This window comes from Peromyscus leucopus, chromosome 1 (genome assembly GCF_004664715.2).
Source record: "Peromyscus leucopus breed LL Stock chromosome 1, UCI_PerLeu_2.1, whole genome shotgun sequence".
In the NCBI taxonomy this organism is placed as follows: domain Eukaryota; kingdom Metazoa; phylum Chordata; class Mammalia; order Rodentia; family Cricetidae; genus Peromyscus; species Peromyscus leucopus.
In genome coordinates, this window is record NC_051063.1 from 147,626,412 (window position 1) to 147,650,285 (window position 23,874).

At 44.4% G+C, this 23,874-nt stretch overlaps 1 protein-coding gene across 2 annotated transcripts in view; it reads right to left on the minus strand.

Moving 5' to 3' along the window:
- Positions 1-22,282, minus strand: part of Tars3 (threonyl-tRNA synthetase 3) — a 57,522-nt gene extending 35,240 nt beyond the window's left edge. Inside the window, exons 1-10 of one of the 2 annotated variants that reach the window (XM_037198846.1) lie at positions 21,934-22,282; positions 20,611-20,679; positions 19,527-19,717; positions 13,995-14,118; positions 12,884-13,005; positions 10,747-10,864; positions 5,929-5,993; positions 4,835-4,913; positions 3,292-3,438; positions 2,433-2,531 (exon numbers count right to left, since the gene is read on the minus strand). In XM_037198846.1, coding sequence (XP_037054741.1) covers positions 2,433-2,531; positions 3,292-3,438; positions 4,835-4,913; positions 5,929-5,993; positions 10,747-10,864; positions 12,884-13,005; positions 13,995-14,118; positions 19,527-19,717; positions 20,611-20,679; positions 21,934-22,206 — 1,287 coding nt within the window. In that variant the 5' untranslated portion in view covers positions 22,207-22,282. The remainder of the gene's footprint in view (positions 1-2,432; positions 2,532-3,291; positions 3,439-4,834; positions 4,914-5,928; positions 5,994-10,746; positions 10,865-12,883; positions 13,006-13,994; positions 14,119-19,526; positions 19,718-20,610; positions 20,680-21,933) is intronic. The other variant, XM_028872821.2, reaches the window with a different exon arrangement.
- Positions 22,283-23,874: the final 1,592 nt, after the last annotated feature.

Genomic DNA, 23,874 nt, shown 5'->3' on the forward strand with positions numbered 1-23,874 from the left:
TTCTGTATCCTTTCCCTCCATCATCTTTATATAATGTGGGGGAAGAAGGAGGTGGCCAGGAGGTGTCATAGATCTTTCACTCAAAGGTCTGAAGATAGAGAGGGAATGTACTTGATACTAAGGAACCTCATCTGCTCTCAAACAAGATCTTATTGGACACTCAGTGGTGTGTCAACCAGATGAGACTTCTAATAGTTTGCTCCTCATTAGCAGAACATAAGAGTGGGGCAGAACTGCTTTCTTGGAGTCTTTGGGAGCTGACGAGAGACCCAGACCTGTCAGCCTGTCAAATGGAGATATAGAGAACCATGGAGCCCAGGGATGGCAGCATCTACAGTGAGCTGGGCCTTCCCATATCAATCATCAATCAAGAAAATGAACACAGACTTGCCTACAGGCCAGTCTGATGGAGGCATTTTCTCTATTGAGGTTCCTTCTTCCTATATGACTGCAGCTTGTTTCAAGTTGATAAAACAAACAAACAAATAAACCAGGTCACTGAGTTATTGTTTTCCATCTTGGCAGAGGGTGAACATCCCACAGGAAGACAGCATCATTCTCTTTAGTTATTTTATGTATTATATAAGACACATAATTGAAAAATTATTAGAGGAGGAAAGAATCAAAATCACATGACTGAGAATTAGGGTCACAACTAGCTGGGGTTACTGGGCATGGTGGCACTTGCTGTAACCTCAGCATTTGAGAAGTGGGGCAGGAAAATCAGGACTTCATCTACCCTTGTATATATAGCAAGTTCAAGACTAGCCAGGTCTACATGAGTCCCTTGAAAGAAAAAAGCAAGTAAAAAACAAACATAAAAAACTAGCTGAGGTCATTTGGAAGTTCTTTTATGCATGATGAGACCATGACTTCACACAAGGGTATCTGGGAACCTAAGGGGCTCAGCCCTTCCCTTAGCATTAGAGACCACTGGGGCTGTGTATTTAAATGCTTTCCAATGCAGCGACCCACGCAATCAGACTTGGGCCTGACCATCAGCCATGCCTGTCTTGCATCTATAAAAGACAAGAGAGCCCTTTAGGCCACCAGAACAGCTTTGTGTTTCTTCATCCACACCTAGCCTGAAGTTTCAGGGACCAGGGCTATGCTGACGCCAAAGCAAAGAGCACAGGGAAGCAGCAGTGAGTGATCACTACCACCCACCCAAACCTCCAGACTCTTCAATCACTCTTCAGGCCTCACTCCCCTGCCTCTGTTCTACTGCCTATAGTGGTCCTTCTTACTGCAAGGAATGCAGGCCAAGTGCTACTCCATAGGGGTCAACCTCAGCCTCCACAGGCACAGTGCAAGAAGGGAGGGAAGAGAAGGAAGAGCTGTAGCCATAGCGACGGCCCAGCACATATGATGGATGCCCCTTTCCCCAGAAAGGTCCTGAAGAAAGCGATCCCTCGAATGGGGGTTAGGGAGAAACAGGCAAGAGGAAGACATGCTCAGAACAGAAGGATTCCAAAATCTGAGACATGAAGACAGCAACCAGGGTGAAGAGGAACAGGAGGAAGAGGTGCTAAGTAAGACATGAGGTCCCAAGGGTCTAAGCATGAAGGTAAGTCTGGAGTGTTTTCTTCATAACAGATAAGAAGGAAATATTTACTGAGCCAAGTGGAACCTCTGCAAATGAGCTGTAGAGAGCACAATGGTCTTTGGAGGGAGTCTGAGAGCGATCAGTGATCAGTACATAGAAATCAGGCAGCAAAACTTAGGCAGATTCCACCTCACTCACTGCTGGGTATGTTCTGAGAAATGCACTGAGGGGCAGTTTGATTGTGGGAACCCAAGAGTCCCCTCACACAAACTAAGAAAACAACAGGAACTGAAAACCATGGGACCATAAGGCTGCCCACTATAGTCTGGACAACACACTCTTAAGGAATCACCACCACATGTCAACAGCATGCCACAGTGCAAGGCAGTAACTGTTAGAGGAAAGACTAAACAAGGGAAGATTGGAAAATTAGCTCCAGCAGTCCCAACGGCCCACCTCTGACCAGTATCTTCAAAGCCCTAAGCCTGCAACACTAAGCATGCTCAACCATGGGGGTGAGACACAACTTCACTCCCCTCCTGGAGATGTCTGGTTACCTGGTAGTATGCCGAGTGAGCAGAAGGCACTGGGGCCCACTAGTCACCTTGGAGAAGCAGTGCCTCTCAGAGCAGCATTCTCTGCCACAGGAGAGCTACACTCAGTAGATCCTTAATGTTCCACATCCTTAGAGACTTAGGATACAATGCCTGTATTTTATGAAATTCAAGAAAGTAAACCATCTCCATGTCTTCAGGTAGAATCTAGCATTTTGTTTTTAGTTCCAAAATTCTTACATTACTAAAAATTAATGGAAACCCTTATTATGAGAGAAGATAGTAAGATGTAGAATGTAGATCAATAAGAATATTTCTAAAAACTAACTTACTCGTATGAACTCTGTAAGTGTATTATAAATGAAGGCTCCTCTGGGGAGAAAGAAGCAGCTTCCAGGGCTCAGGTCATGGAAGAAGAAAAGCTCTTGTTCCTAGATGGAAACAATAATTGCATTTCAAATTTCATCTCTTGCTTAATGTTTATCATATCTGATGTGACGGTCATAAAATGTCATTTTTTCCTCCCATCGTTTATTGCTAGGCATCCCAAAGTCCCTCAGTGTCTATCCAGGTATATAATGCATATACAACAGCACATGAAAAATTGTCAGTTACATTTATAATTACTTTTCTTCTTCACTACTAATTTTTTAAAGTGTAAGTCAGTAGCTAATTGACTGAGTTTTCTTCAGACATTTAGAACATAGGTCTCATGCGGGGACAACGTAATAAGATGAGAAAGAAAGTCCACTGCAGAAGGTGGGTTTCAGGTGATGTGACCTTCTCACGGTGCCAACCCCTGAGAGTCTGCCCTCTGCACAGGGTGTCTCCCAGCAGCACCGCCAACCACTTCTCACCACAGATGTGGACAGCTTCATAAACAATGTTCTGCCCATCACAGGACACAGCTCAATCCTGGCAGGATGGAGATTAAAACCCTAGGTCCACCTACCTTGTTTTTATACCATGATAAAGTAAACTCTCACAAGAGCTTCTAAACCCCCAACAGAAGACAGAGGATGGGAACTGGCTAACAACTTTTGGTGTGGGTCTGAAGAACTCAGCTGCAGACAACAAGTGTCAAGGGAACGGAACACAAAGGAAGAAGAAATACCCCTCTTAAGACTGTCTTTTGTGAGGTGCACTCATGGGCAACAAAGGGGTGTCTGTGTGACGATGGTGTGGGCATACCTTCCCGATTTTCCTGTGGTCCCGGCTCTTGGCCTCCTCTTGGAACTTCTCCCAGCCTTTCATCATTTTGCTATCAGGAAAGGATATTCCATAGACCCTCTGCAATGTTTCCATTTCAGGATTGCCTTCCCAATATGTTGAGGAATTCTAAGCAAAAACAACCAAACATTAGGCAGTAACACCACTCTACAACATGTATGCAATTTTCCATTCTAAAATCTACCATGCTCAGTTACAGATTTCCTTGTAGTGCTTGGAAGAGTCTCAAATTGAGTCTAATAAGAAACTTTTCATCCAAATTATAGCAGCAATCAGTGAAGTGCATAAAAAGTCTGCTGTGACTTCTAGGAATGAAAGTGACAGGTAGCAGGAAGGAGGGAAGACTGAGGAGCCACTGTGATCACCAAGCTGGAACCAGAAAAGGCCAGAGGTTCATGGGAGTGTCAGCCTCTCTGGTCTATGGCTTGAGATGATGAGCATCAGTGGGTGATGGGTAATTCAAACCTGTGTTTCACCTTGAGAAAATCAAAGTGCAGAAAGTCTGGGGCCTGAAAGTCAGCCCCGCTGCTTATGATCACCAGGGCAGGGTTCCACCCCTTCTGCTTGTCTCTTTCGACTATGGTACATCATTCTCACATGCAGAAAGATGCTCTTGTTCTCATTGGGAAATCCAAGAAATCCTCTGCATAGTTGTCCTTGGTGACTGCAGAGGGCTAGTTCTCCCTCCTCCACAGGCACCTGACCCTGCAGACACTCAAGTCTCTTCTATAAAACTACATTTGCAAGCCTGTATAAGCACGCTTTAAGCCATCTCCAGAGTACCTAATGCAAGCCATGCAGGTGTCTGTCTATACATGCTCAGCATAGGCACAATTTGTTCTTCAAATATTTCCATAGACTAAGTCCATAGACGTGAAACCTGTGGATACAGGGGCATCTAAAGAAGGAACAGTATACTTAAAAACTGTATAGCGGGTTAGAGGGGTGGCTTAGTAGTTAAGAGCACTTGCTGCTCTTCCAGAAGATCTGAGTTCAGCTCCTAGCACCCACCTCAGGCAGTAACTTCACTTTTGGCCTCTGCAGGGACACACACACACACACACACACACACACACACACACACACACATATACATAAAAATAAAGCTTTAAGAAATGGCCATAGGGACTAGAGAGATGGCTCAGAGGTTAAGAGCACTGGCTGCTCTTCCAGAGGTCCTGAGTTCAATTCCCAGCAACCACATGGTGGCTCATAATCATCTGTAATGAAATCTGGTTCCCTCTTCCATATACATAATAAATAAACAAATAAATAAAGAAATGGCCATATAAAAAGATATGCATTATACTATTTAGAATAAGATTAAATAATCATCAGAAGCTATATAGTGTTTTAATTTTCAAGATTCTAAAACATTACTTTTAGTGAAATAAGAAGGAAGAGTTTTAAAATACCATCATGTTCAAACTACAGCAGACATGAGGGAAATCCCTTATGTAGTTTACCTTGTTTGCTATATTTATAAACTTAAAAAAATCCTTACCTTGAAAATTTTTATGGCTTTAATTTTTCCAGTGTGTCTTACATGGGGGCCTTTACAAAGGTCGATTAGTGGACCACACCTATAATGAGAGATTAAGACATGCCCAGACATAGTTATATTTGGACTGTTCGTTATAAGCCACATTATCATATTGTCCCAATTAGCATTAACTATCAATTTGACACAGCCTAGAATCAACTGAAACAGTGTCTCAACTGAGTAACTGCCTTTATCAGGTTGGTCTGTGGACTTGTCTGTGAGGGATTTGTCTTGTCTTAATTGACATAGCAGGGCCCAGCCCACCATGGGAAGCACCTTCCTAGGCAGATGGTCACATGCCATATAAGAAGCTAGCAGAGAGCAAGTCAGGAAGCAGGGTTTCTTTCTTTCTTTCTTTCTTTCTTTCTTTCTTTCTTTCTTTCTTTCTTTCTTTTCTTTCTTTCTTTCTTTCTTTCTTTCTTTCTATCCTCCCTCCCTCCCTCTATCCCTCCTTCCCTCCATCATTATTTTTGTTTGTTCATTTGTTTTTTTTGTTTTTGTTTTTTTTTTTTTTTGGAACAAGGTCTCTTTATGCAGTCCTGGCTGTCCTGGAACTCAATATGTAGACCAGACAGGCCTTGAAGACAGAGCTCTGCCTGCATCTGCCTTCCTTCTGCGTGGTTTCTGCTTCAAGTGCCTGCTTGGATCCCTGCCTTTACTTCCCTCAGTGGCTGCCTGTGGCCCACAGATGTAAGCCAAATAAAGCATTCTCTCCACTAACTGACTTTTGCTCGGCGTGTTTTCTTACGGCCGTGGCAAGGCAGCCAGGACACACAGGTTTTAAAGGATGCACTGTCTACACATATGGGGCGAGCTTTCATTCAGGGTCAGTGAGAGGAACGACCCGTCGAGCCTCAGATCACAGATCACTGCCTCTATGCAAATTCCAACAGCTCAAAAGATCTTCTGAAGGCACTATGTGCGGAGACATCCTTTTAACTGTCCCATCGCTGTGATAAACCAGAAAGCCATCCTCTGTTCCCCACCAGGACTCAGGGCAGCTGCTGCTAAGCTCCAAGACCCCACTGGGCCACTTAAAGCTGGTGCACACCGACCTGTAAACAGTGGTCGTTGGGGTGTCGACTTTCTCCTTCAGAATCCGGCACTTAAATTTATTGTACTACAAAAAAAAAGTTTACATATTATTACACAAATGTTTTAATGGGAAAACTATTCCTTTTAAGAAGCTCTGAGAGACACTCTACTCTGTTCAAGGTGTTGGGACACTATGGACATGCTGTGCTCACAGCAAAGAGCGACACTGTCCAGTACAGGACTCCAGAGTCACGTGGCTGGTAAAACCTCACCTACGACCACGCCATGAGTATAAACACAGAGGACCACAGAGGTGGAGTGCACGTGTTTTTATATCTGCTATGTGCTTAAAATTAATCCCATCTTTATTTACTCTTAAAACGTAGCTATCATATGATTCAAGGTTATACACTTGGCTCAGATTCTATTGGACAGTACTCTTCTAGAAGATCCCATTTAAACTACATAAAATAAATCCAATTCCTAGGGCACATTTCCATGATTTTCATAAAAACCAAGTTTATATTACATCATTTCATTTGCTAAAAAAGACATGGTATCATTAATTACAGTGAGCATACTAAGGTAATTCACCCTTTTCTCTGTTTTTATTGCAATAATCACAGTATCAAGTATTAATTCATATTAAATAACTAAAGAAAGTTGTTGGGAGAAAAAAGCCTGCCTTTGTACAATGTAACTGCTTCATCCCAGTATGTTCAAGTCAAGCCATCCTCCTTCACAAAAGCTGGTATGGTTAGTTCTCAGGAGTTAGCCGAAAAGTGAAGGCAGCCCACAGAATGGAAGTAACATCTGTGACTGGCTGGTGTGCAGACTGACACCAGGAACATATAAGTTGTTATAATGTCAACCCAACCCGCAAACAGCCTGTTGTCATTCAAAGACAGTTGCCAGGCCTTAACAGAATGTATACAAATGGCCAGTAAGTGCCCTGAAAGAGGCTCGGCATCGTCATGTCCTAAGAAAATGTAAATCAAGACACAATGAGACACCACTCCACACCCAGTGGATGGCTGTTATAAAATACAAAATCCAGAAAACTAGATTTGTGGGTAAGGATGTGGAAAAACTGTACAGACTATAAATGGTGAGACTGCCATAGAAAATGCTATGGAACATGCTAAAAAATTGAAAATAGAGCTCCTCATGATCCAGCAATTCCATTTCTGATGTGTGTGTGTGTGTGTGTGTGTGTGTGTGTGTGTGTGTGTAAAGTATGTATATACATATATGAAGTAAAAATCATCAGAAATCTCTATGCTCATATTCATATCAGTATATACACAATTGTTGGAATGTAAGCAATTCCAGTATTTATGGGCAGATGAACCGACAAACACAAAGACACACACACACACACACACACACACACACACACACACACACACACACACACACGGAGGGGGGTTTATTACTTAGCTTTTACAAAAAAAAAAAAAGAAGAAGAAGAAGGAGGAGGAGGAGGAGGAGGAAACTGGCGTACTCTGCACCACTAGCGACTCTTGAGGGCCTCACAGTGAGTGACAAGCCAGTCACAGGTAGACAGTGTGTGATTCACTGAAGTGGGTGAGGTTCTTCTCAAACTCACAGAACAGTAAGCAGAGGGCTGCATGCCAGGGTGGGTAGTGGGGGAGTGGAGAGTTGGGCCTTAATGGTAGTTTCCAATCTAAAGGTGAAACCGTTCTGTGAGCTGACTGTGCTGATATTTTCATATCTACTCAGTGCCACAGAACTGTGTATTCAAAAACGGTTAAAATGGTAATGTTTCTGTGGTAGTTTGAATGTAATGGGCCCCCATGAGCTCATCGGGAGTGGCACTATTGGGAGGTGTGGCCTTGTTGGAGGAAGTGTGTCACTGTGGAGGCGGGCTTTGAGGTCTCCTGTGCTCAAGCTATGCTTAGTTCAAACCACTGTGTTGTCTGTGGGTCAAGATGTAGAACTCTCGGCTCCTTCTCCAGCATCATGTCTGCTTGCACACCACCATGTCCCACCATGATGATAATGGACTAAACAGCTGAAACTGTGAGCCACCCCAATTAAATGTCTCCCTTTACAAGAGTTGCCATGGTCATGGTGTCTCCTCACAGCAACAGAAACCCTAGCTAAGACAGTTACTTTTACATATTTTCCCACACAAAAAGGAATAATTGTACCTTTAATCAAAACCATCTAGCTCTTAAAGTCAAGCCCCTCAGCCGACAATGCTGTACTTTCAAAGTATGGGTTTTCTTTGATATGTGTAATTTGAAAAGAAAATCTAATTTTTATTTTATTTATTTATTTATTTGTTTGTTTGTTTGTTTATTTATTTTGGTTTTTTGAGACAGGGTTTCTCTGTGTAGCTTTGGAGCCCATTCTAGAACTTACTCTGTAGACCAGGCTGGCTGCGAATTCACAGAGATCTGCCTGCCGCCATGCCCGGCCAGAAAAATCTAATTTATTTAAGTGCATTGGTCAAAAAAAAAAAAAAAAAAAAGAGACACCCTTAAAGTTTTATGCAAGTCACTCTGGGTTAGATATTTAAAACAAACAAGAAAATTAATTAAGAACTCAGAAAGGGGCTTCTGAAATGTTGGCTCAGCAGTTAAGAGCACTGGCTGCTCTTGCAGAAGACCCAGGTCGATTCCCAGCACCCACATGGAAGCTAACAAGCATCTATAACTCCAGTTCCGGGGTCTGCAATGCCCTCTGCTGGCCTCCATAGCCACAGCATGCACATGGTGCACAGACATACACTCAGGTAACACCTACGCACATAAACAATTCGAGGGAGGGAGGGAACGTAGACTGGAGGAGTTTGTATAGGATTATAAATAGATATTGTTAGGAGCAGTGGTCAGATGTTTTAGTTCAACTGTTAATTGGCCATACTTTCTGCTTTAGAATTAAACAACATGTCATTCTCCAAGTGGATCAGTAATCCCAGCAGTGCCATATTATTCATACTCCAAACTAATCAGACCTATAAACATACACAAAAATTACTCTCCTGGCTCTTTACCTGCCAATGATTGCCTGAAATGTCTCAGGAAATATGAGGGAAATGGTACAGCAAGTGACCAGTGACACCCCACAACAGCTCTGCAGACTGTCCATGTGACCACTGACACCCCACAACAGCTCTGCAGACTGTTCATGTGACCGCTCACACCTCACAACAGCTCTGCAGACTGTCCATGTGACCACTGACACCTCACAACAGCTCTGCAGACTGTCCATGTGACCACTGACACCACACAACAGCTCTGCAGACTGTCCATGTGACCGCTCACACCTCACAACAGCTCTGCAGACTGTCCATGTGACCACTGACACCACACAACAGCTCTGCAGACTGTCCATGTGACCGCTCACACCTCACAACAGCTCTGTAGACTGTCCATGTGACCACTGACACCCCACAACAGCTCTGCAGACTGTCCATGTGACCGCTGACACCTCACAACAGCTCTGCAGACTGTCCATGTGACCACTCACACCTCACAACAGCTCTGGAGACTGTCCATGTGACCATGTGACCGCTGACACCCCACAACAGCTCTGCAGACTGTCCATGTGACCGCTGACACCTCACAACAGCTCTCCAGAATATACAACTGGCAGCTGGGCAATAGTCACTTATTTACGGGGAGGGACATGTGAGATACATCACACTGTGAAACTCCAAAACCGTGTTAATAAAATTAACCTTGGGTCAGTGGGCAGAGCCAGCAACTAGTGGATAGGAATTAGCCATAGAGAGGATGGAGGATTGAAGAACACGGATAGAGAGACACACAGGAAGGAATAGGGAGGGACTTAGAGATTTTCTGTCTTTTTTTGGTTGTTGTTTGGGATGAGGGGAGAGATGCTTCTCTTGCTGGGTCTCCCACCAAAAAGAAAGGTCAGCCGGTTGCTTCTCAGCTTCTCTGAGGTAGCAGGTTTTCACCCCAACATCTGACTCCTGAGTCTTTATTGGTAAATAGAATGATAGAGACTTAGTTAAAAACCTACATTTGGCTGGGCAGTGGTTAATCCCAGCACTTGGGAGGCAGAGCCAGGTAGATCTCTGTGAGTTTGAGGCTAGTCTGGTCTACACAGCGAGATCCAGGCACCAAAGCCACACAGAGAAATCCTGGCTAAAAAAAAAAAAAAAAAAAAAACCAAAAACCAAAAGAAACCCAAACCCTACATTTGGTAGCTGTGGCCGAGCCAGTGCCAGTGGGATGAGAAATCCCACCAGGCGTGGTCTGAGCAGGGGGTGCTGACTGCAGGGCAGTGGGACACAGGTGGCATAGGGGGCGCCAAAACATCTTGACCACACAGCTGCCATGACAGGCTTAGAAGCCCAGACACAGCTTCTGGCAGGCAACACCTGGACCCAGGAAAAGCATAAGCTGACCTCACTCAGGGAGGGCCTACATCTAAGAGGAAATACCTGACATCCCAAACATTCCCTATAAACCTAGATAAATGTCAGCCTATCAGGGTCCTGAACCCTGGAAATCCCCTCACCCCAATCTCTGTTATGATAAAATCCCTACCCCTGGGCTCTCTGCTCATGCCACTGCTGAGCTGCTGTGTGGGACAGACAGAGAGACCAAGCTCAGAGCTTGAAAATAAAGGCTCTCTGCTTTTACATATGGAATTCGGTCTCCATGGTGGTCTTTTGGGGTACCTATGATCCGGGCATAACAATGGTAGTTAAAATATCAGTAGATTCAGGTGTGGCTGCTAAGCCAAAAGAAAAACAACAGGAACGAAAAAGCTAGTCTATGTTAATAGCTTTTAATATTCCTTCCTAATGAGAGAACTTCATGCTAAGTTTTCCTAGTTACCTTAAACATTTCCAGGAGTGAGTCTTTTCTGGCTTCCAATCTTTCAAATGGTTGCTTCTCTTTGATGATAGTTTTACATATATTCTCCAGGGCAGACAACTCAGTGCTGGATACTACTCTAAAAACCAAAGAAGAGACCCTGCACTTCAGTACGATCTAGATGCCACCCACCCCTTCCTCCTTGGTCCTGCAGCCTTCATTACTAATTGATTTGCTTTCTAAACTGAGTTGGGGCTTCAGGCACGTACACTTCTGTTCAGAGAGCTGTATGATGGGCTCCCCATATCCCTGCCCTTGTTGGCTGGCAGGAGCTAGCCTCACAGGAAGGTGTGTGTGAGCAGCATTAGGAAGACTGAGAGCCACTGCCTTAGATTGTCAGGTAAACAGTGAAAAAGCTCTTGTTGCCCACATGAAACTGGGGTATGGTGACAGAGAGGACACTATACATGCCACTGTGATAACAGAGTGTCTCGACCTGTATCCATGCCTTCACTGTACTAAAGACATGAAGACGAAGGCATTAATAGAGGTGTGGAACTTTAGCCCCAAACCCCCCTCCAGAAAGGGAGAAGGGATAGAGGACTCTATTAACAATGGCCAGTGATTACAATGAATATGTGCATGTTATGAAACATCCATTGAAAATCACTGAACAACAAGGCTCCAAGAGCTGTGAAGCAGGTGGTACAGCCCAAGAGACATGAGAAGCACCACACCCTTCCTGGCTGCTCATCTGTACCCTTTGGAACAGCCTTTACAATAAAGCAATAGTTTTCTATAAGCCAGTTTACCAACTACTGAACTCAGGTAGTGGGTCAGACATGTAGAAAGCCTCAACGTGAGACTGGCATCAGCAAGTGGCCACCTTATAGGCCTGAGGCTTGAGTTGAAGGTCTGGGTTAATGACTGGTTGGTATCCAGAAGGCTGGAGAATCAACTATTACATGGGGAAAACAAAAACCTCATATACTTACGGTCAAAGTATTATAAATAAACATACTCTAAACCAGTGGTTCTCAAGCTTTCGAATGCTCTGACCTTTTAATACAGTTCCTCATGTTGTGGTGACCTCCAAGCATACAATTATTTAATTGATACTTCATAACTGTATTTTTGCTGTTATAAATTGTATTGTAGATATCTTACATGCAGGATATCTGGATATGCGCCCCTATGGAGTTGCAACCCACATGTTGAGGACTACTGCTCTAAACTTATTGGTGAAAACGGGAGAAGACTATAAGAAATAGTGACATAAGCCAGGTATGGTGGCACATGCCTTTAATATCATCATGTGGAAACCAGCCTAGTCTACAAAGTAAGTTCCCTCCCGGCCAGCCAGGGATATATGGTGAGACTGTGTCTCAAAAACAAATAAACAAACAAAAATTAAAAAAAGAAATAAAAACCCCAGCTACATATTGCCAGACATACTGTTCAGGAGGCCATTACACAGCCTGAGAGTGAGGGACAAAGTCAAAATGCTCTATATGTGCCCAAGCAAGAGATGCTGCGAGCCTGAGTGAAAGCACAAGTGAAAGAAGACAGAAATCTGAACTGGACAGGGCTGCTGGATGGATGGCGAGGACCATAGCGGATCTGAACTGGAAGGGCTGCTGGATGGATGGTGAGGGGCACAGGGAATCTGAACTGGACAGGGCTGCTAGATGGGGGTGTTAGGGATCACAGAAGAATTAGAAGGACTGAGGTTTCAGTTTTGGCCACTGGTGGTGTCCCTGGGAACTGTGAAGGAGACAGAGCAGGGGTGGATGAGGGCAGGGCTACAGGGCTGATTTCTAGCCCAGGCCTACTGAGTGTGAGACCCCTGTGAACCACCACCTGGCACTCACATGCATGAGACGTTCAGTGAAGTTGACAGTGCCTCGACCATCGTGAGCAGAAGTGGACAACTGCTCTCTAGCATGGAGCACATGACTCTGGTTTGAATTAGTGACACAATCTACCAAATATATTGAAAGTTACTCTCCAATCTAGGCTCATATGATAACAATTTTCATAACTGGCTAATAATCACTTGATAACCACACAATGCGCTATGACTGAGCTATAATATGAAACCATTATAAAACAATGTCATGTACACATGCAATCAGAACTCAGCACTCGGCAGCCTTACCTGTCCTCCATGAACATGTCGTAATAAAATCCATTCTCAATGGGTGGGCCGTAGCACAGGTGGCCTCCATAGTAAAGTTCCATGGCCTCCCCCAGGATGTGAGCACTGGAGTGCCAGTACACCTGCAAGATGTGGACAGTTGATGGACTTACGTTTTTCAGAATCACTTTTGAACATGGCTTTATTAATACTACATTGCTTAACAATTTGATGGTTAGACTTGGTGTAGCAGTCTACTGAGAGCTGTCCCTTCTGGGATCAGGTATTTGAACACTTGGTCCCCAGTTGATAGCATTGTTCGGGGAGATCTCAGAACTTTTAGGAGGCAAAGCCTGGCTGGAAGAAGCATATCACTGAGGCAGGCTTTGAGAGCTCATAGCCTTGCCCAATTTCTCGTTTGCTCTCTCTGCTTCCAGCATGTGGATGGGAATGTGATCAGCCAGCTTCTTGCTCCAGCCACCTGCTGCCACGCCTCCCAGCCATAATGGACTGCCCCTCTAGATCCCTAAGCCAAAAGAAACTCTTCCATAGGCTGCCTTTGGTCATGATGTTTTAACACAGTGACACAAAATAACTAATAACCGTGGCATATTTTAACCAGAAGTTATACAGTTTTTACCATCCAGAAAGCATGATAATATAACCTCAGCTAACCATAGGTGGGTTTTTACAGAGGCAATAAGTCAGTTGAAAGGAGGCTACAAGCTAAGGTGATATGCATACCAGAGACATACAAAATGTGGCACTTATCATATAAAAGACTGCATTTACAACTATTTAAAGGATTTTTGTCAAAATTCTCCCATGGATATTAAATTACAGGTGCATACATTTAAGAGCTGACTAGGAATTAATTTTGAATACACACTGATTTAATAGATGTTAATAAACATTTAACCTAAGGAAACGATTATTTTAAGAAATAACAAGCATGGGCTGCTTATCTGAGTACACATTTTGCGAATATTCATTAGCTATCATTAAATGCCAAGTTGTAATTTTAAACGTTGAGAAGCAGAAGTGTCATCACCTTGCTTTCAATGTATGGCTTTTCCTGTAATTCTTGTATCATAAAGAGCCGACTCTGGCAGATTGGTTTTTAAATACTTACAGCCTGAGCCTCCTCGTTGTCAAACATCAGCAGCTCAACAGTGGAATCCCCTTCCAAGGGGCGGTCCAGGTCCCATAATGCACCATTCACTTTGGCAATTACTGTATTTTCAGCCAATTCTCGACTAGTAGGAGAAAAACCATTTGAGGTTAACATTGATCACATTATAATTCATTATAAGAAAAGCTTAAAATAATTTTCAGGGCTCAAAAGGAAAGCTAGAAAGTACAAATATGAACTAATAGGATAGAGATCTTTTATTTTGTAACAATTATTTTATGTATAAAAGTCATATACATTTGCTATTTTTAAAACTTGAAAAATAAAGAAAGCACAAATAATAAAATTAAAATCTTATACAAATCCTACCCCTTATTCCTAGAAATAACTGTTCATAACATTTTGCTACATCACTATCTAGTCTTTTTCTATATCAGCTTCTTATCCATGTTAAAAGAAAAACTAGTTATGAACATAGTTTTATAGTCTACGTTTTGTTGCCATGCTATCAGTCAGCGACCCCACGCAGCCTAGAGGTGTCCTTTCACTGAGGAAGCCCTTGCTTTTGCACTCTCGTCTCCTCAGGTTTTGCTCTCTTAGGGGACACGCACCGCCCTCGAAGCACGTGCCTCCTTGTGCCCCTGTAAGTGCACAGAACTAGAACTGCAGGCTGAGGGCAGCCACCCCCACAGATTTATGATAAATACAGTCTAGTACACTTGCACTCACCCTACATGATTTTTCAAATCTTTGTCAGTGGGATATTGAAGACTGGTGCTTTGATTTGATGATTAATTTACTGTTAGTGAACTGTCTGCTTCCTTTACCTATTTTCCACAGAGACCGGCCATCCATCCTTCCTTCCTTCCTTCCTTCCTCCTTCCTTCCCTCCCTTCCTGTTTTAAAATAACTTTCATGGTTTGAAAACTACTGAGTTATAAAGTTATAAGAAGAAACCTAGCAAAGCACGAGATGGGAGTGTGGGATATTTGTAATCATATCTCTCAAAAAGGACTGTTAACAGTTTGATCTATGGTCTTCCATAATCTTTTATACATACACCAATATAAAATTTTTAATATCATCCTTTTGTATATGTTACTTTGTAACCCATTTTGTAAAATTAACAATAAATTATGGCATTGTCTTTATTGGTGGACAGACTTCCAAAGCACATTATTTAATCATTACAAGAGAACCAAGACTTGCTGAACATCTTGGTTATATTTTGTGGATTTTGGTTTGTTGTTGCTGTAATAAACATTCTTGAACACACACGTTAGTAGCCATTCTTTTCTCAGGAAAAAATTCAAAGTAAAACTGTGATGTCAAGGGCAATGAAGTGCTAATGGCTTCTGTTGGAATACAATGCTAAACTTTCCTAACAGCAGAGGCACAGAGTGCTTTTCCACTGTTCTCAAGCTAGGCACTAGGACATGGTATTGGACCTCAGCAGAGTTCTAAGAAACAGGGCATTGCCCCTCTAAAAAGAGGGGAACCATATTGAGGAGAATATTACACTCTAAAACAGTAGGTACCAACCCCTTTAATGAGGGTCCCCTAAGACCACTGGAAAATACAGATATTTACATTATGATTCATAGAAGTAGCAACATTACAATTATGAAGTAGCAACAAAATAATTTTATGGTTGGGGCTCACCACAACATGAAGAACTGTATTAAAAAGTCACAGCATTAGTATGGTCGAGAACCACTGCTCTAAAGAGAGGCTGGACCTTCATCTCCAATGAGGGTGGCCCTCGAAGACTGATACTTCCCAAGGTGCCTTGGTAAAAGTCCGCACTCAAACAACTGCAGACAACCATCGTGATATCCTACCAAATGAACTTGTAGATGCAGATACAGATGGAAATACCCAAAAGCCAAAGGACTTATTTCTGTCATTGGGGTCTCGGGACTCACTCCATAATATGGCCTGATAATGCAGCATGGCATGTACATGGGCAAACTTCATCTCAAAGTCAGGGGACATTCCTAGAGACATGGCTAACCTCTCCAGCTATTCTGTAACATATGGTCATCTAAGATGCTTACAGCCTATAGACCCCACAGCAAAGCAGGTCGATGAACCTTCTCAAAGACTTAAATATCTTCTGACAGGTGCTGACACCTTCTCTTGGTGGACAGAAGCCTACCTCATTCGGACTAAAACAAATTTATTCTCTAGAATAAAACTTCCAAGTTTCCATGGCTTCAAAAATCATCCTGAACACAGATGTCTTCTACCTGCAAACTCTTGAATGATGTAGAAATTCTCTGTGAAACAAACAAGGATGCCTTAACTTCTTAAATACAAAGGTAAGTCCCATTTACAAGTCTATCAGTAGCTGTAACCTGCCTTTATATATAGTTTTCATTCTTTTGCTCTTGCCACTGTTCGTATACAATATGTACTCAATGCTTACAACCTCACACCATTTTCCTTTACTCTGTCCTGGATACTCTGCTCTTTTACCTGATTCCTTCTTAAAATTGTTCTCTTGTGTTTTGCCACATTGTTGATATATAACCAAGGGATCTCACCCTTGGGAACAAGGTATATGAAGATTGCTCTCAGGGGCCAATTGTAGCCATGGCTTTTCTAATTCTTGCCCTTTGGGGACCATTCATTGGTACAACCATGTTGTTCTTGTTTGGACCAGCGTTTGTAGCACCCTTGTAAAATATGTGTCTTCTGGAATACTCCAGTTCAGACTAGACTCCTTGTGATGCAAGGATTCCAGTAAATTCCTACCACACACTAGATTCTCCACAAAATTAGAATAGGGTGAGAGTTTCCTGGTCCTTCTAGGCAGGGCTATGCCCCTAATCACTGTGTAAGCAGTTATAGAAAATGAATCAATTTCTTTCAGCATCCCCAAAGGATCTCCGGGACCACAGCTCTCAGGAGGTGACTGAGGCAGGAGTGTAAGGTGGAGAGTAGGGTGTTTGAAGGCTAGGCTGTAAATTAGCACCCGAAAACCTGCTGATGGAAAAAAAGACTACCACCAAGGACAATGGACAAAGGCCAGTGATTCAATGATCCAAAAGCCTGTGTGTGATAGGGGACTTAAAAGTCCCAGTTTTGTTCTGTGTTTGCCACTGAGTATCTAACCTTTCTCCCAGCTCTGCCTGTGACTCCCTCCCTGGAAGTGTGCCATTTGTTAGTAAATGTGTGTCCAGGCCCAAGGCTTTGCTCCTAGACAAAAGAATCTGGAAATCTGGCAGGTGTCCACCAGACTCCAATAATCTCCACTAACACCAGCGTGGTGGCTCATCTTGGTTGTCACCTCGACACACCTAGAAAGAGGGACCTCAGTTGAGGTCCTGCCTCCATCAGATTGGCCTGTGCTAAGTCTGTGGGGTGTTCTCTTACTGCTGTAGGAGGCCCAAGCCACCGTGGGCAGTCCCATTCCTGGGCAGGTAGACCTGGGCAGGGTAACGAAGGTGGCCAGCAAGCCAAGGATAAGCGACACTCCTCCATGGTCTCGGCTTTAGTTCCTGCCTCGAGCTCCTGCCTTGGCTTCCCTTCACAATGGACTGTAACCTGTAAGCCAGAAACCCTTGCTTTTTTTCCAAGTTGCTTTCGGTAATTGTGTTCATCAGAGCAGGAGGAAGCAAATAGGGTGAGCAGGAACTTCCGTCAATCAGGACTTTATTAATGTATCTAGTTCCTAGGAAGGACAAGTACTGCTCTGTGACTGACAACAGTGTCAACTTGTATCTTTAAATCACAACTTGAAAAACTGTAAAACTTTATGAAAATTACTTGGTGCATGAATACAGCCAGTGTGGATGACCTGTCAAGGGTACATTTTTTTCTCTAGTGTATATATTTTATTAGAACTTTAAAATTTGGACTTTTACACAGGAAGAGATCATGATCTTGCATTTGATTATGTGGTCTTTTTAGGAGTCAGAGGGAAATAGTCATTATATTTAATTTAGTTAGCTAGTTGAATAAGAACAAAGGTGATGCCAAGTGTCTTGAAGGTGCTGCTTGACAAAGCTCTAGTGTCTGGATGGCTGGGACTCACCCTTCACTGCCCTTGGTGGAATTTGCTACACAGCTCTTGCCCTTGTCTTGGGGTTTGCATTCCCTCCTGTTAAGAGCCCCTCACCAAAGGCTAGAGCTGGGATAATGTAACAATTCTTATAGAAGCGGATGTTAAGAATAAAACTTACGGCAGTTCCTCAGGAGAATCAGCTATGCAAGAAACTGAGTCTTCATTAGACCCTATTACTTAAATGGCATTAGTAAGCATGAGACATAGGATTTGGAAAAAATCATTAAAGAAGAAAAACTTAGGGAAAATTTAGAAGCTGACAAACTATAACTGGATCATTAAGTTTTCATGTTCTGCCTTAGAACCACAGAACCAGCATGGACAGGAAAAGATTTTGATTATAAAATTAATGACAAGCCTTGGTACCCTCCTGAAGACAAAGCCAGCAGTTTTAGGAACCTTGGTGTTGTTCTTCTATCCTTTGCAGGATTGTAATAAAGATAGGGACCATATTGAGACAGGGGTATGACAGTGACACAAAAGGAAATATTCTGGATCAGTGAACTGCCTGGGATCCTGAGCAGACTTGTCAGATAGGGACTTTTCTGATATTGTAGAAAGAATAACGGGCAGAGAGCAGCGCTTTAAAAGTCAGAGGAAAGGATGGAGGTCTCATGTCAGATACAAAAGAGAAACAGAAGAAAGAAAAGAAAAATTAAACCAGGCCTGAGGGATTGGGTTTCCCTAGAAAGATCAGATATTCACTATAGTGTATTAATAGAATAATACAAGAGAGGCTTGATATAAGAGGTAGTAGGAAATAACTTCTACTTCTATGTCTATTGACTTAGTCTAACTTAGAGACATCCTGTCTAGCATTTCTGTAACAGCAAAACTTTACAACACTGGTTTTAAGGAAAAAGTCACTGAGTTAAAAGAATTGATTTTATCATGTTAGATTTTAGTTGTCATGACATTTGCTGTTTGCTCATTTTGCTTCTTTTACTTTGATATGCTTATATAATCAAGGAAGAATTTAGAGAAAGTATGTACCACGGAAAGGCTTTGTAATCAATGAATAAAATATACTCGGAAATGATTTTGTGCATAAATAAAGCCTGTGAGAGATGCAGGTTGTCAGAGTAGATCAAGCCATACCGAGATGTCCATCTCCTCTCTGTCCATCTCCCATAAAACCAAACTAAGTGTCCCATGTCTGCTTTCTCCATCACCGCTCTGGCATCCACCTGCTTCAGACCCTGCCCTCATCCAGAGCTGGACTCCGGCAGGAAAAAAACTATTTCAGTGGTGTCTTAAAAAACCTTTCAGTGGGCTCTGGCACAACTACTTAATACTATAGTATATCCTCTCCAAATACATTCACAACAGGTATGGAAGGAGGCAGATAGATACACAAGGAGTATGTGTGCATGGGTGTATGTGTACATGTGTGTATGTGTACGTGTGTGCATGTGAGCGTGCTTAAGTGTGCACGCGTGTCTGTGTGTGCGAGGGGTTCTCACCTAATCTCGGCGGCCACTTGGTAAGGTGTCGTTCTCCACCTTTCTCCTTGCATTGTCTTCCCGCCAGCCACCCTCACGGTGATCACACTGCTTGCATTCTTTTTTTCCTGAGCAGCAGGTAAGAGCTGATGATCTGTCTTCAATGTTTCAAAGAGCTTCAATCTTTCTTTTATAAAAGTCGGTTGCTTCACCTGAAAGTCATTCACTTACACTCAGCTTACTGAGCCGGCTGCTCAGTCCCACTTCCCCTGCCCGCAGTGTCCCTCTGTCCACACCCCTCCAGCAGAGCCCCACCCACCCACCCAACACCTCTGAACACTGCACAGACCTCTCCCTCTCCTACTGTTTACAGTAGATTTATGCAAGGTTATACAGTGCAGCACTTCTTAATATCCAACCCTTGGTATCCTCGGGATTGGGTTTCTAGACTCCCATGGATGTTCGAGTCCTTAGTAAATAAAGTCACATAGTATTGATACATCTTCTCACATCCTCCCATATACTTTAAGTCATCTCTAGATTACTAAAAAAACAAAATACAATGCTTGGGAAATAGCTTGCTATACTGTCCTGTTTGGGGAATAATGACCAACAAAGGCAGTACAGAAGCGTTTTTCACAAGTATTTTTGGATTTAAAAATCCACAAACGAGGAACATGTACATGCATGTTGAGGAGGCTGTGTCCTCCCAGTCTGCCTCTCTAGTGTCTGTCCTGCATCTGTCTGGTCTACATAACTAGACTAATATCTTTGAGGTTAGGTATTCCTCCTTTGTGCCTAACAAGTGCTGAGTCTCCATAAACCCTTGCTGGTTGTTTTAACACTCTCTTAAAAAAAAAAAAAAAAAAAAAAAAAAAAAGCAGGTAATATTAAATAAGAGCTGTTATTTCACCTTAAAAAGAGTGGAGAGCTCTTTGAATCCAGCCAGTGGCTAGCTTGACTCCGGCTTGGCTCTCCATCAAGAGGTTACTGATGTGGTCCAAACAGTAACTTCATCAGTAATTATGTTCTTCCCCCACGTCCTGCAGACCCGTGTTTAAAATGACAGCGAATAGTTTGTGTTGTTTCTATAGCAACGACTTACCTCCCTGTCGGGCTCACTCTCTCTCAGTCTCTTCTTTTTGGTGTCCCTTTCTTGGTTTTGAGTAGGAGGCTGAAAGAGAAATGGCACATCAATGACAGGTAAGAGCAACACATTTGAAACCCAAGGAAAGAGGGAAGCCAGGCAGCTCAGGGCAGGGCCCCAAGGTTTGAGAGTCCCTGCTGGGCTGTGGGAACCAAGACCTACTTACAAGCCTCAGGGATCAAGTTTCAGAGTTCAGCCCTAGCCGGGAGGGCGGTGGTGACACACGCCTTTAATTGCAGCACTCGGGAGGCAGAGGCAGGTGGATCTCTGTGAGTTCAAGACCAGCCTGGTCTACAGAGCGAGTTCCAGGAAAGGCTCAAAGCTACACAGAGAAACCCTGTCTCGAAAAAACAAAAAACAAAAATAAAAACAAAGACAAAAAACAGAGTTCAGCCCTTTCTGTCCAAGACGTGAAATATATTTTGACTTCAAAATGCCTCAAATCAAGAGCTGGGGGTGTGACTCAGTAGTAGAGCACTTGCCCAACATGCATGAAGCCATGGGTGCCAGGCCCTGGAATACACGTCTCTGTGCTTCTCTGTCCCCACCAAACTTTAAATAATGTCACTGGAAAATGTGTGGCTGCCACCAGACTCTTTTTTATTAGATGTGGTCAGTGCACCATGCTTACCCTTGTCAAAGAACAAAATTACATCTCAGTTTTAGAAAGCCTTCAGAACTTAGAAACATTCTCTTATAATTACTTATTTAATAATCTTCCAAAACACGGAAATAGTGCAATCAAATAATCCTGCTAACACATATAAGCCCTCAAAGTAGACTGCCAAAACAAGACAGTAAAAATAACCTGTCATAGATAGCACAGAACCAGCCAGCAGAGGGAACAGAAATCGTTGGTCCTCTTCCCCCAGGGAGACCATGAATCCTAAACACTTTAGCGGTCTTTTAAAAAGTTTTATTTGAGACAGTGTCTTGTTACACAGCCCTGGCCGATCTGGTACTCGCTATTTACTCAGACTCTCAGTCATTCTCCTGCCTCAGCCTCCAGAGTTCTGGATTCGAGGCGTGCCCCCTCAGTCGTTTGTGCCACTGGAGGGGAAAAAGTGTTGCAAGTCTCTCCAACCAAGAGCTGAGAAATTGCCCCAGCTGGTCCGTTAGGAGGTTGGGTGAAAACCCAGCGGTTCCCCCAGGCCGTGGGCAGCGGGCAGGGCGCCGGCGGGGACACACCCTGCAGCCCTGCCCGCGCCGGGGTGCAGAGAGTTGGAGACCGCCGCCGAGTGCGTGCGCCTGGGCCGCGTCCCCCGAAGCCCGCCGGGTTACCTCCTGCGCCGCCGCCGCCCGCCTGGCCCCGGGGTCGCGCTGCTCCGCCAGGCGCAGCCGCAGGCCAGACAGGCGCTGGCGCAGGTCGCGGTTCTCCGCCCGGAGCTGGGCCACCTCGCGCGTCAGGCGCGGGCCCTCGGCTTGGCCCCGCTCGGGCCCGCGCAGCTGCTCGTCCCTCAGGCGCTGCACCTCCGCGCACAGCCAGCGGATGTCCTCCTCCTGCCGCTGCAGGCGCGAGGCCACGGCCTGCGCCGCCAGGGCCTGGGCCGCCATGGCAGCTAAGTCACCCGCGCCCGCCGGCCCAGCTGCAGCGACCAGGCGACGGGGCGGAGCCGAAGAGCCCCGGGAGGCGGCGTCTGCGGGGGAGTATCCCCACACGGGGCGGGGCGACGGAGGAAGAGGGGCGGGCCTGAGGCTGGGTATCCCTGCAAGGGGCGGAGCGATGTGCGGACAGGAGGCGGAGCCGCGTCTGGGCAACGGTGCAGGGGGCGGGGCGATGGCCCATGAGGGGAGGGGCTATACGGAGGTCAAGGGGCGGGGCCTGAGCCGGGCATCATGAAGGGGCGGGGGGAGTGGGCGGGGGCGGGGCGGGGCAACATTGCAGAGACCAAGTGTGAAGACCCAGCTGGAGTATAGGCATCAATGCTGAGGACTATGGGATGGTTGGGCAAAACTTCAGGTAGCAAGGAGTATATGGGCAGGGGAAGGGGACCACGGGCAGGGATGTGGCCAACGTTGGGTGCACGGTAGAGTTGAGGACTACGCTCTGGACCTAGGCACTAGGAGTGGAACTACTTTATGGGCTTCTCTAGCGTTCGGAGGCGTGTCCAGGTGCTACCGGAAGTGTGCTCGGTCTGTTGAAATTGGAGTTGGAGAAATTGAAGCACAGAGGAGGTATGTCCTTGACCAAATCGTCCAAAGTGTTGGCAAAGCCTGATGAAGTTCTCTTATTCCCCTCTTGAGTTCTTGCAATCTCCACAGTGTGCAAACAGGTTCTGAAAAGAGGCCACTGAAAAACGGACCTTCATGCCCACCAAGGCTGAGCAAATACAGCAGCCACTTGGCAAGGACACATAGAATGGCACTACAAAAACTCCAGCCTGACCAGCACAACATTGCTGACTATTTGGGTCTAGAACAAATACTGTCTGTAACTGTCCTGACAAGAAGAAAGATTATTTTAAGTAGAAATATTTGTGCTATCAGACTATGGAAACAATAGTATGCAAAGAATTAAGTCTCCCCCACACCCCAGGTAGCTCATCCTGGAGAAGGAAAAGGTTGAAGCCCTGCTACACTCCCCCGAAAGGAGGAATTATCTAGGGAGAGAGTTCACATAGCTCTCACATTTACCAGACCACCTTGCTGGCAGACTGGACCTGAGTCAATGATGGGGGCATGCCTCCAGCAGCACTGCTTAATTGTGTATACCTTTAGTCCTCTACTTCAAACCTAAATCTCATATTAGTACCCCAGAGATGGGCTTGGGTGCAGTAACTGCAGTGAGTTCATCCTCACACTGTAACCACAATGAACAAATCCCCTTTCTCTGCTTTCCACTGTTCACTGCCCCCTTAATTGGCATGTTGCAGGAGCATAACCGAGCTTATCTTGTTGAGACGTTCAGCATCCAGGCTTTGCCTCTAACAACTCCAGTGATAATTTCACATGTGACTTTGTATCTCTTATGACCATGAGCAGGAAGCTTCCCGTGGTAAGAGCACAAGCTGACTTCTACTGTTCTTAAGTCCAAGAATATGCCAAGCCTTGCTGTTTGTAAGTAGTCACTCCTTACATCTTCATCATAAGAGATGCTGTCATTTATATTCAAGTATGATGGAGAAATTAAGGCACAGAGAATGTCTGTCACCTGACCAAGGTCACAGAGCTACTGTGTACAGGACTGGGTTCCAACCCAGACGTCTGGTACCAAGGTCTAAG